Source organism: Empidonax traillii, unplaced genomic scaffold (assembly GCF_003031625.1).
Source record: "Empidonax traillii isolate 1590-97213 ecotype Southwest subspecies unplaced genomic scaffold, ASM303162v1 scaffold22:size5013007, whole genome shotgun sequence".
NCBI classification, from domain to species: Eukaryota; Metazoa; Chordata; class Aves; order Passeriformes; family Tyrannidae; genus Empidonax; species Empidonax traillii.
The window spans coordinates 1,632,983-1,646,390 of NW_020955215.1; the positions used below are offsets into that span (position 1 = coordinate 1,632,983).

Sequence of the window (13,408 nt, forward strand, 5' to 3'; positions counted from 1 at the left end):
ACCACTCTAAAGAGCAAAACTCTTTCCAATTATGACAGGCAGCAATTAAACCACAGTGGCTGAGGAATGCAGAGTAGGAAACATAATCTTGCTGGGCTTCATGGTTTTATTTCCTGAATGCAGACATTCAATTATTTTAGAGTGTTCCCTCTTCCTTCTCATTTGAACTCTACAAGTGGCTTTGCCCTGGGAGCTCACGACATCCAGTTTCCCTGCAAGCTTACAAGCTCCATCTGTAGGATTGTTGAAGAAGAGCTCTCTGGCTTCAAGCTAGTGAAAAAGGGCAGAGAAGCTTCACTCAGAGTTTCCAGATTTGTTCTGGAAAAACTCCAGCATGCTTAGCATACTACACTGCAGAAGGACACTGATTTCATCATCTCTCCTTCATATCTGGGGAGAGCTTTCCACCCTGGTTAAACTACTGGTCCTTGGTCCTGTGCTGCATGACTGTGGGGTTGTTGCCTTTAGAAATTGCTGGAATTGTGGAGCTGGCATTATTTCACACAGGAAATCTCAGCAATTTTCTAAATAGATCATGAGCTGAAAGACTACTGGATAACAGTTCTCATAAAGAACTGTGGTGACAGGACAAGGTGGAATGGCTTCAAACTGTAAGAGAGTGGGGTTAGATGGGATATTAGAAAGAAATTCTTTCCTGTGAAGGTGGTGAGGCCCTGGCACAGGTTGCCCAGAGAAGCTGTGGCTACCCCATCCCTGGAAGTGTTCAAGGCCAGGTTGGACAGGGATTGGAGCAACCTGGTCTAGTGGGAAATGTCCCTGCCCATGGCAGGGGTTGGAATGAGATGATCTTAAAACATTCCATGTTTCTGTTATACAGCTGTGATCCCTTTAGGTTCTGGTAGCCCACAGTGTCTCGTGTAAAAAACTAAACAGCAGCAATTGACATGTTCAGATCATCTAAATCCAGCTGATTCAACAAATCAGTTTCTCCTCAACCTGGTATTTAATAGTTGTCAGCCCCAGCCCACACTTCCCTGCACAGGCTGCACCTGCAGAGGTAATTGCAGTCCATGGGGGCTGTTTTTAGGAGGAGAGAACACAAAAGGTGAAAGACTTTTCTTCTTTCTTTTGTGCAGAATAGGATCCTTGGCAGTAAGGTGAGGTACAGACTGGGGCTGTGAATGTTTGTAAAAGGACAGATGGACGGAAGGAAGGAAGGAAAGAGGGAGGGAAAGAAGGAAGGAAGGATGGATATGCTTTGCGGGGCAGATGGAGCGTGAGTAGTCCTTTTAAAGAGCTGCTGGCAAGTAACACTGTTGCGAATTATCTCTGTCATGTTGGAACTTCATCTTCTGTTTGCACAAGAAATATAACTTCATTTTGGATACCCAGAATTCTTCTGAGAGAGGCATTGTGTTCCCAAAGAACAGATACGTTTTTTTCCTTTGTGCAGATCCATTCTGGCTTTAAACCTGCCTTCTTCTCACATACCCAGATGATAATCTTTTACATGTACTTATGAAAAAATATCACTTTCAAAAAATAAAAACACAGGCATATTCTGTACTTGTTCCTTTCTTTTCTTCAAGATTAATTTCCCATTTTCCCATCTGACATGTCTGTCATTTGAGTATCTCCACAACCAAGAAAAAGCCTATTCTTTTCCCTTTTGTAGATTCACTGATATTAAAAGCAGAATGAAATGTGTTCCTGTCTCCTGGGCAGCTGACCTGTTTGTAGAGATGCATCTTTTTATCTTTATTGTGAGGGGGGTGAGGCTCTGGCACAGGTTGACCAGAGAAGCTGTGACTGCCTTATCCTTGAAAGTGTTTAACCCCAACCTCTTCTGTGCTAAACTAATGGTTTTTTTTCTTTCTTCTCTGTCCCACAGAGATCCCTGGGTGTTCAGGAATGGTCAAGAGCTGAACGGACCAACCTCTCTTCCTCACCATCCTGAGCTCACGAGGGCTCTGAAGAGATTGAGTGGGAGCATAGCCTTGCTTCCCTGAGCCTGGGGATGCTGTGGGAAGTGATTGCCTTGGCAAATATCTTCATCCTAATCCATAGCCCATCGTGCATCACCTGAAGGAGAAGCTGGTGAAAGATAACCAGGGGACCAGGAAAGGCTCTGCTAGCCTTGGAGGACACCACTGGGGGACTGGCACTACGAGAGGCACTTTGCAGGAGTCACTGCTTGTGGAACCAGCTCTGGAAAAAGGCTACAGGAGCCCTGTGAACTGAAGGAGGGGAATGCCTAAATCACGATGAAAGGTGCAGAGAGGTTTCCCAGGCACGGCAAGAGGGGAAAGCGCTTTCAAAAGGGGAGTACCAGGACCACGTGGTCATCTCCAGTGTCTGATTTGGAAGAGGCACAGCAGGGTCATTGCCTTATGGTCAGGTCAGGAGACCAACAGGATGCCTGTTCACGTGCTGGTTGGGGAACTAGATGATAAAGGAATCTGTCCAAGACTGAGAGAGAAGGAGTGTGCAAGATTGCTTTGACTTATTCTGTGCTTGTTTCTCCTGGTGTCTTCTCTGTCTACCTCTTCTTCTCTGTAGGCCCATATACATCACGTGGGGCCCAGACACTCACAAATGAGCAGATGGATTGGCACAGGGCAAATCCTGCCCAGTGCAGATGCAATGTGGCCTTTGTTTGCTCCTTGTGCCAACAAATCTGCAACTGTCATGCCTGGACTTCAGACAGGAAAAAGGCTTGAACCTGGCAGTCGTTTCACTTGCAAGCAGTCACATTCTAGCACGACCAGCCACCCTTGGGAGCCAAGTTGTAACACCTGAGCCTCAAAACATCATAGAGCATCTGTCCCTCTCCTGCAGCTGTGGGAAGGAGCATATGGGCAGGCTGCACACTCAGCTCCTGCTTCTTGAATTGGGAAGAACTCATTAAGCTGTGAAAGAGAGAGACGTGGAGGGAGTGACGGATCTCAGACAGAAAACAGCAGGAAAAACTGACTCAAAACCATAGGACAATGTGCACCTTTGACTTGCAGGTGGTGCCCCAGCTGTGGACTGCCATGCCCAGCCGGGCAGCTGCAGATGTCTGACCACTGAGCTGCTCCCAGAGGCCTGGGCAAAACATGCTGGTACCAAACTGTGCCGGGAGCCCCATCTCAGACCTTCTCTCTTGGGCTTCCAGCTGCAAACCCCTTCCCTCATGTGCAATTGTATTTATTTATTTATTTTCTTGCTGCTTGATGTGAAGCTGCTAAATGAGCCGCCTCCTCACAAACACCTGCAGCCAAGAGAGGACGGAGGGAGGGGGCGTGTGGCGTGTCTGTGCAAGGGGAGTGGGCAGAGGGGCAGGAGAGAGGGACACCTTCCAGGAGCAACCTTTTAGTGGAAGCTGTCCTTGCCCATGGTGGAGAGGTTGGACTAGATGATCTTTAAGGTCCCGCCCAACCCAAACCATTCTGTGATTCTATGATAAGCCTTAACGAGGTGCCTCATCCCTGAAGGTGTTCAAGGTCAGGTGGGATGGAGCTCTGAACAACCTGGTGTAGCAGAAGGTGTCCATTCTATGATTCTATGATCTGAACTGCCTATAGAGGGAGCATTCAAGGCAGGAGGAAAAAGCTGCAGTGAAACCCCAGTCTCCCTGGGGGAAAGGTGCAGTTTTGCTCTGTCAAGAACTAAGGACAAGCTGGGCAAAGCTTTGTTGGGAAGGACAGCAGGACAGCTGCAGCCTGCATAAGCTTGGGAATGTCCCTGTAGCCAAATTTCCTCCATGCAGCTGTGCTTGTGCAGGACATGTCTCTGTGCAAGTTGCTCACCCAGGTCGTGCCCTCCCAGCATTCCCTGAAGCAAACTTGCAGTGTCTACACTCACAGGAGGACATATCCACAGACAGGAAAGTTCCCACCAGTGTGTTCACTGAGGTTATTAAACCAGGTATTTACCTGGCAGCTTTTTCTGCTCTAGACATCTGTCACAGACCCATTTGACACAGCCAGTTTGAAATCAGCCTCTCTAGGCAGGGCTGTAGCTGTGGTGTTGTGGTTCATGCTCAGCCTTGGCTGTTCCTTCCCTTTTTGCCTAAAAACTGGCACACCAGCAGCATCCACTCATGGTCAGGTATCCCATTTTATGGAGAGCCTGCGTGTCCCAGTGCAGAGGGGAAACATTTCTCTGGGAGAGGGGGGTTCTGCAACGCCCTGCTATGTTCTCACAGCTCCCACGCTCAGGAGGGACCATGGCTACCCTGACATCCTTAATGCATCTCCCAGCTGCTCCAGGAAAGCCTGGCTTCTCCCATACCCTTCCCTCTGAGACGCCCCAGCAAGGCTTTGTCCAAACCTGTGTGGCTGCTGACTGGAAATATTTCCCAACAAAACCTGTTCCTCAGAAGATTCTTGGCTGGTTCTAGTCCCTTATTATGTACTGGAAATACTATCCATGGGATTTGTTTTCAGGTTAGAGACATGCATGGGATCACTGGAGCTCTTTTTCTCACAAATCCCCTGATGTGCAAGAGCAGGCTGCAGCAAGTGGAATGGATGCACTTGCTCTGATCATAGCATGGCCCTAAAGCAGTGACCTGCTCATTGCTGATCACTGCCTTGCAGAGTTGTACAAGTTGGAGACAGGAGAGGTGTATTACAAATCCATCTGACAAGCCTCTGACACTTCAGGCTTGTTCCATATATTACATTTACTGGTGGTGTGCTGGGTCTATTTTTAAATGCCTGACACCAGGGTTATTGTGGTGTCCTTTGGGAGACTGCTCTGTGCTCCAAGTCAGGAGCTGCTATTAGTTTTCCACCTGCATTTTGTCTTGAAAAGTTCATTCCATTATTCCTAGTGATGCTCTTCAAATGCCTGCTGTTCATTATGTTCTACCACTTGACCTGCACTCCCCTTTTTCTTCCAAGAACATCTCTGACTCACTGATTGCTGCTGCTCCCTGTCCTTCCCATGGCTTGGCACAGAATGAACCTGTTCATTAATTCAGCCGTGCTGAGTTTGTCAGGGTTCTGTACCCATCACTGGAGCAGCCAGGAGTTCGGCAATGCCCAGTCTCCCCAGCAGCTGTGGAGCTTCTCTCTCCCTCATTTTGAAGCTTGTAGGGTGCAAGAAAGGGGCAGACACAGAGATGTGTCCAAAAGCCAATCAGTGCTGGCAGTGAGCACTTGTTTTTCCAAGATATATGGAAGAAATTCTTCCCTGTGAGAGTGATGATGCCCTGGCACAGGTTGCCCAGAGAAGCTGTGGCTGCCCCATCCCTGGAAGTGTTCAAGGCCAGGTTGGATGGAGATCTAAGCAACCTGGTCAAGTGGAAGGTGTCTCTGCTCATGGCAGAAGGTGGAATGAAATGATCTTTAAGGTCCCTTCCAACCCAAACCATTCTGTGACTCTGTGATCCCATGTGAAGTGATCCCTGTTAGGGACAGCGCACAACCAAGCCCCCATCTCAACAACAGCTCTCTGCAAGGAGGGAGCCCCACACCTTGTGAGCAGGGAGAGCTTGGCAGGCTCAGTGCACGTGGAGAGCTTCTGTGGGGATCCTGTGTGTGCAGAACTCAGCTGGAGCACCATTGTCATTGTAAGAGCTGTGTTATTCACACTGAACAAATTGTTCCGACAAATAAAGAATGAAAAGTCCTGCTCTTCCCACTCTTCTTTTTTTTCTACACTATTCATCAATTAGTGCCAGAGGAAGGGACTGCAACTGGATAGTGGGAACAGAAAGATGCCAGGGCAGCTCAGGAGGGGCTGGGGCTGATGAGGAGGAGAGGTTGGATGCAGTCAGGATAGCCAGGGGAATTCAAAACACAAAATGCACCAGCCAGGGCTTTTCCTTCAGGCTACCTGGTGCTGTTGAGTGATGGGTTGCCATATCTCCAGGCACTGTGGGAATGGGTTGTGGGGCCAGGCTAGGGAGGAGCTGAGCAACAGCAAGGCAGTGGGTGTGGGGCTGCAGGTGCTGTGGGGCTGAGCAGGAGGAAATCTGGTCAAAGAAAACAAGAAGGAAAAAAGAAAGATGAAAGAGGGTGCTGAGTCTCTCAAGGGTTTCACAGGATGACAACAGAGGAATCTGAAGTCTTCTACATGGCAGTGTGTCATCCCATGGGCTGGTTCCTTACCCACACTTCAGATCACTGATGGAGCAGAAAGCTCCTTAATTCCTCCTCTCAGTCCCCAGCTGTTCTCCCTGGTGACCCAGGGCAGGGTGGCAGTGACAGAGTTACAGCTTTTCAGAAGCAATTGTCAGGGGAAATTTTGGTCCCCAAACAATGAAAGAATCAAGAATGACACATTTCCACCCGAATTTATGATGAGACAATTAATTATCCCAATTTAAAACAGTGGAGATCCTGAAGTGCCCTAATACGTAAAGATGCTTCAGACAGAGGTTGTGCTAAGTGTCAGCAGCCCATTCTCTGGCTGCCACGGGGCATGGGGCCCGAGGCAGCAGCACAGTGTGGGTCCACAGTGCTCCAGTGGGATCTCTATGCAGCACTGCCAGGGTAATTTGGGAATTTGATGTCTTCTGTCACAGAACAGCCTGGGAATGATGCATAACTGCACAGATCCCTGTGGTGCCATACCTCTGCTTTTTAGTGTGAGTGGGAACAACACGAACTCAGCAGCTCTCTCAGAACATTTCCAAAGTCACATATGACTAAGACACTTCTGTGCCAGCCACGAGTACCCACCCATCCACCTTAGAGAGGCTTGCCTAACTAACAGGATCGATTTTCTCCATCTCCCAGGCTTTGTATCTGGATTTATAGAGCTCTGGGGTCAGCCCTGGGTTTTGGGACTGGATAAACTGTAAGCTTTATTTGCCGAGAGCACACGCCACCCTAGTGTCTCCAGACATCCCAGGATGTGTCCAAATATCTTTCTAAAGTTCCTAAAGCTTTAAAGCAATCCAGAGAAAAGAGCTGTGAGAAGATTATTGCAGTACATAACTGCAATAAACCTTTTCTTCGTCCTTTCATGGTTAGAGGTATGAACATGAATTATGGCAACTTAAACCTCTTGAGAGCAGCATGTAAAATTGCTTTCTCAAATGGCTGGTAAAGAGCATTGTTAACCCAAGATGTCAGTGCTCACAAATGCTGTTGCCTGAATGAAGCTATTTTACAAGTCAGTTTAATCCTTCCAGGAATCAAACCACCCCCATCCACCCTCACCAAGCAGCAGATTCACTTTTTGCCCTTGTTTTCTGACCCGCTTGTTCATTCGAGGCTCTGGCGCCATCACCTCTCGCAGCAGATGAGACACGTCATAACTTGCAAATGTAAACAGGTTAATAAACCCCCCACATCTGGCCAGATTTCAGGCTACCTCACACATAGCAGAGGCTGCAGAGAAGGCAGGGGCTTCTCATGTGCAGCCAGCAGTGACTGCTGCAACTTTTAGGATCATTTTGTCAGCTGTCACACAAGCAGGGCTACCAGTCCCCAGCACGTAGGACACCTTCCTGCCCTGTTGCTTCTGGGTGTAGATTTTCTTGGAGGATGGAGGATGATAGAGGGGACTGTGCCCTCAAGACCCATTCCAAAAGCAACAGTCCCCCCAGACACAGCCACATCCCCTCATTCAGTGATCCTCCCTCTCTCAGTATCCTTTTAAGAACCACACTGCTGGGCATAAGCAGCAGGTACTTTCCCTGCTTTCCTTATATGCCTTTTGGTGGATGTGTCCCTTTCCCTGGCCTGACACCACCCCAGAGAGTGCTGCTGCTACCATGGCACTTATATTATTCCTAAGCCTCTTCCCCTAGCCCAAGCTGGCACGTTCCTGGGGCACAAGCTGATTTCTGGGTCTCACATACACATTTACTTTCAATCCTATAGGCACAAACCTCAATAAATATTGGATTAAAAAAATCCAAGATGGTAATTTACCATCATTTTGATTAATATGGTAGAATGTTTAATTCCCAGGTGCTCTGTTTTGGTCTCAGTGGAAATTGGTAGAAGGGATCACCTTTGGATTGTAGAATCCTGATGCTGAAGGGGTGGGTTTGTCTCATCAGCTGAGGAAGTGATGAGGGCTGGGTTATTTGCCTGCTTTTCTTTTTGTACATGTCAGTGAAATTCATAATGAAACGTGGATCTGCCCAAACCAGGCTGTCATGTGACAGAATGAAAGGAAAAACAGGAAGAAGGGGTGTTACAAAAATGGAAATTATGGTCATTAAAGCACAAAAATGACATAAAAATGTATCTGGGCATTATAATCACCAGGCTGGTTTATCCATGCTGCTTCTCTAAAGCTTGCTGTGACTGGAAACTGGAAAAGAAGAAAAATAACTAATGCTGTTGTTAACCATTAACTGTTTTGACCACAGCCTGCATGGGGAGCCCATGTTTTTAAGAGTTAATCTTCACTGAAAGCCCATCCAGGCCAATGGAAAGGCTGTATGAGTGTCCAGGGATGCAGATGACTATTAGCTGTGTTTGCAATGGCAATAGCAACCAGGCAACCAGAGCAGGGAGCTCCACAGCTCCGGGTGTCACACCAGCCGTGTGGGAAAGGGTCTAGTCCTGCAAAGCTCTGGATCTAAATAGGTGAGAGGGGTTAAACAGGAGAATAAAGACAGGCAGGGGTGATATCCCCGGGGCAGCAAACAGGATCCAAGGGAACTCCCTGGTTAAGCTGAGGTCGGCAAAAAAACAGGAAATGATGGTCAAAGGAAATGGTAACTTATCAGGAATTGGGGTGATAGACAAGGAGAAATGGGTTCAAATTGAAAGAGGGGAAATGGAAGTCAAGTATTAGGAAAAAATTCTTTACTGTGAGGGTGGTGAGGCCCTGGCACAGGTTGCCCAGAGAAGCTGTGGCTGCCCCATCCCTGGAAGTGTTCAAAGCCAGGTTGGAGGGGGCTTGGAACAACCTGGTCTAGTGGAAGGTGTCCCTGCCCCTGGGAAGGGGTTGGGATAAACTACCTCTCTAGATGGGTTATTTTCCTACAATTCCAAGATTACAAAATTGCTGTGGAGTAGCTCAGCTAGAGATATCTACATTCAGCCAGGCAAATCCTGGTCACTCACTCTGCTCTCTGCAGCCTTTTCCATGGCCCTGCCTTGGTACAGACACAGGGACCTGGCTCTCTGGCAGAGATGTATTTTACCTCTGCTGCCAGTCTTCCCAGGGCAGGGAATACAGCAGTGCCCTGCACTGGGGAGCAGCACATTCCTGTTTCCATCCCTGCACATGCCCAGTGGGAGCATCAGATGCTGCTTCTTGAAAGAAACGCTTGCAGAAACTGTAGCACCAGAAAACAATTGCACAACAAGCACCAAACATGCAAAGGCAGATTTTGGGAAAGGTTCTGTGCTTGTTTAAAGGTAACAGTTTTCATCTTTGAAAAATAATTTCAGATGTTTCTTTCTAGAAAACAAGTAAGTCACATCTTCGTCATCACACTGTTCCCCTTTCTGATGCCAAGTGGAGTGTACTGACCCAGGGACTGTTCCACTTCCTTCTACACTCTTTCAGCTGGAGAAGGTTTGTGATTTTTATGTTTTTTAAACAGTCAAGGAGGGGGATGGGAAAATATGCGAACATCCTTGGCATCATCTGAACAAGTACATTTGGGGACAAAGCAAACAAGGAGGAAATTAAATTTTTCAGTTTTCTTTTATCATCAAAACCAAAGTAAAATGAATGTGTCAATCCAAAATGAAGTTACTCATGTTTCAGAGACCCCCAAAATGAAAGTGCAATCAGAAAGAATAAGTGTTTTGATATAAATATGGTTTTGATTGATGGAATCTGACTCCTTGATCCCCAAACTGTGGCTGAGCAGACTTGAATGGCACTTCCAGCCCTCCATCCTGTGGCTGTAGCTGAGTGCTTCCTGCTGATCCTTGTACAAACTCCAGATGGTTTTGGTAAACAGCCTGAGAATCCCACATGGCAGTCGAGCCCTTGTGCCTCACAGACATCCCACACCCCGCGGGAAGGTGGGCACAGCATGAATTTTGTCAGGACAGGTTGGAAGAGGGGGAGCCCCTTCCTTGATCCCCCATTCTGCCACCTGCACCCCAGCCTCAGATGCTGGTGCTCCTGGCAGTGAGTCACAGGATAATAGCATGAGAAATGTATGTGGCATTTGCCAGCGACTCAGTGGGCTCTGAGCAGCCCAGTTGGCTGCGGCAGCTCCAGGATGGCACCTGTTGCCGTTGAGGCTGCACTCGGTGGGGGCTTGGTGCTATTTTTGGAGTGTGCTTGAGGGCAGGAAAGATTAGCATGCCCCAAATGCAGCAGAGAGGGCTCTGATTTGCTCAGCAACAAGCTCTGCCCCAGCTGGGGAAAGGAAGGGCTAACCTGGACTCCCTAGGTGTGAATGGAGCAGGTCCAGAGCAAGATGCTCGGAACTCATCACTGTCAGCAGAGGGGACAATAAGGGGAAGTTTGCAGCGATCTTGGTTTGCAGCTGGAAGGTGCTGGCCAGAAGCCAAAGCTTCTCTACCCACATGATGCCGAGCAAAGCCTCCCGTGTCTACACTGGGTGGGATACAAGTGAGAGACACAGCCCCTAGAAAGGGGCTTAGAGGAGGGAAGCAGGAGGAAAAGATGCTTTTTCTAGGATCAGGGAGGTTGACTGAAAAGGGACAGTCATTGCATAGATCAGAATAAACAACAGAGGAACTTCACAGGGGAGGATTTTCTTGTTGATAGGAGTCAGATCATGTGGTAGCACCCACGGATGCCAGAGGAGTTCCAAAGCTGACACCCTACATAAAGATACACCAGCAGGGCAAGTCCCTGGAAAGCTTTCAAAGGTGTTGTTTTCATCCTTCTGCAAACAAACACCCAACTTCTTCTGCCACCTGGAGCCCTGACTTTGCCTGCAGCCTCCCCTGCAGGGAAGGGGGACCTTTAGCCCGCAGGATGCTCTTGCCAAGTCACGAAGCCTCATCAGTGCTTCTTTCCATGTGGACAGAGCAACCTCCAGCTCTTGGCCCTGCAGCAGCTGAGGTGTTTCCCTCCCAGTCAAAACAGTCAGAAAAAGATGTGGTGACTCCACGATCTCTCCTGCCCAGTCAGGTGGTGGAGTCCCCATCCCTGGAGGTGTCTGAAGAATGACTGGATGTGGCACTCAGTGCTCTGGGCTGGTTGACAAGATGGGGATTGGTCACAGGTTGGGCTTGATGATCTCGGAGGTCTTTTCCAAACTAAATGATGCTTTGATTGTGTAAAAAGGACTGCTTAAAAAGCAAGGTTTATCTGCCAGATGACACTGAAAATGTGTCACAGGGAAGATTCCAGCAGATGCAGAGTTGAGGAGTCACAACTACCACACTTCACCGTCAGCACATGGAGAAATGCAGGATACTTCTCAGGAACAAGGGAACAAGACTGTCCCCAGAATAGAAATGAACTTCCAGTTCATTAGCTAAGACTTCCCTGTGCTTATTTAGGCATCGATTCCTGTGGTAGCTGTGCGCTGTGAAGCGCTGATTAGCAATTACAGAACGTACTGGAGCAGCATCGCCACGCACAGCCGGGAACTGCGCAGCCGAGGGGGCGACGCTGTGTCAACCTGGCAGCTGCATCTCCAAGGTTACTTTTAACAGCTTGCTGGATACCATCGAAGGAAAGAAACACGTTTTTAGAGTCTAGGTTTTTTTTTTTCTTTGCTGTGAATTCCCATTAGCTCAGCACTCTGTACCTGCTTGATGAAACAACTCCCTGAGCGGTCCCTCCCTTTCTAAGATTGTTTTGTCTGCTTGAACTTCTCCTTCTAGTGGAGGATATATTTCCTCACAGTCAACCCACACCTCTGTTTCTTTGTCACAGGCTGCAGCAGGAGCCTTCCAGCTCAGTGGTGATCACTGCAGCCTTCTACATGGCTGATGAGAAGGAATAGAATCTCCACCTATCCATGGGCACATCTTCCATCCATCAAACAACAGCTTAGGCACTCCTGGTCCCAAACTCCACATATTTGCCCCCTAAAAGCTGATGAGGCACCATTTGGGATTGGTTTGCCCTGTACATTGGGAGGCTGAGCTTCCAGGTTCAGCTTTCCTCCAGCATCACAGCCTTTCTTCAGCTTTCCAATCTTCCCATGGTCAGAGAACCAGCCTGTTTGTGTGCAGACTAATGGCTCCCCAGAATGAACTGGGATCAGTTCACATGCCTCTCTGGGTTTGAGTCCTGCTCTATTTGGCCAGGGCTTGCTTGCTATGTGTGTTCCTCATCTTCCTCTGGGACATCACAACCTTGGCCTCAATGCAAAGGTAGTGTCAAGTCCTCTCCCACAAGCCAGCCTTGTTCCAAGAGTCTCCATGTAGTACCACAGCAGGAAACCAGAGTAGTTTCCTACCTACCATTGCACAGGGATTCAGACTGAAGGAGCCTTTACCCACAGAGGCTGGATGCTTGGAGATCCCAGCATCCCACTAAGTCCTTCTGGCTTTCCTGCAGCAGTGCTGCTGGCTATGCTAACACTGCCTGGGGAATGTTGGCACTTCCAGAAACTCTAACAAAATAATGGTCTCATTACTATTCCTTCCTTCAGTGCAGACTCTCCTGTGCCCACATGAATCCTAATATGCTGATAGGGCATTAATGTGGGTGCCCTTGGGGTCCCTGGGGAGGTGGCACTGCTGCAGTTTAACAGCTCATCTTTATTTCCACTGAGAAGCTGTTCCATGTGATGTCCCCTGACTTCATCCCATTCTGAACAAGAAATTCTTCCAGGCTTCTTCCTGCCAATGGTTGGGATTGGCTGCTGCAGTCCCACAGGGAGCCTGGCATGGAGGGGACCATGGGCATGCTGGAACCACTCAGTCCTGGGGCAGCAGATGCCTGATTGAGATAACAGAATCATTTAGGTTGGAAAAGATTTCCAAGGTCATTGAGTCCAACTTGTGGCAAATCACCACCTTGTCAACTAGACTGAGTGCCACACCTACTAGCTCCTTGAACACCTCTAGGGATGGTGACTCCACCACCTCCCTGGGCAGCCCAGCCCGTTCCAATGCTTGACAATCCTTTCCATGAAGAACTTCATCCTGGTGTCCAGTGTAAACCTCCCCTGGCACACCTCAAGGTCATTCCTCTTGTCCTGTCACTTGTTGTCTGGGAGAAGAGGCTGGCCCCCACCTGGCTCCAACCTCCTGTCAGGGGAGTTGTAGAGAGCAATAAAGTCTCCCCTGAGCCTCCTTTTCCCCCATCAGATGAGGAAGAGATCTCAAAGATGGTGTTTGTACAGCCCCCTGCACACATCCAACAACATTCCCCCATCTCTTCCCAGGCAGCCCAGTGCAAATCCCCTGCTTTGCTTAAATTAACCCACAGTGTGTTTCGTGCACTCAGGCAAAACTCTGCTCTCCCATCTGCAAAGCAGGGCCAGCAGCGTGGATCCCAATTCCCATCCAGAGGAAGGGAGCTTCACCCCCTGCTTGCTCAGTTCATGCCCTGTCTATGCCCTGAAACCAGAGTCTGGGTCTCTCCCACAACC

At 48.7% G+C, this 13,408-nt stretch overlaps 1 protein-coding gene across 1 annotated transcript in view; it reads left to right on the forward strand.

The window, feature by feature from the left end:
* The window catches only part of ADRB2 (adrenoceptor beta 2), a 29,605-nt gene extending 26,160 nt beyond the window's left edge, over positions 1-3,445 (forward strand). The window contains exon 2 of the mRNA XM_027901477.1: positions 1,853-3,445. Coding sequence (XP_027757278.1) covers positions 1,853-1,887 — 35 coding nt within the window. The 3' untranslated portion in view covers positions 1,888-3,445. The remainder of the gene's footprint in view (positions 1-1,852) is intronic.
* The last annotated feature ends 9,963 nt before the right edge of the window (positions 3,446-13,408 follow it).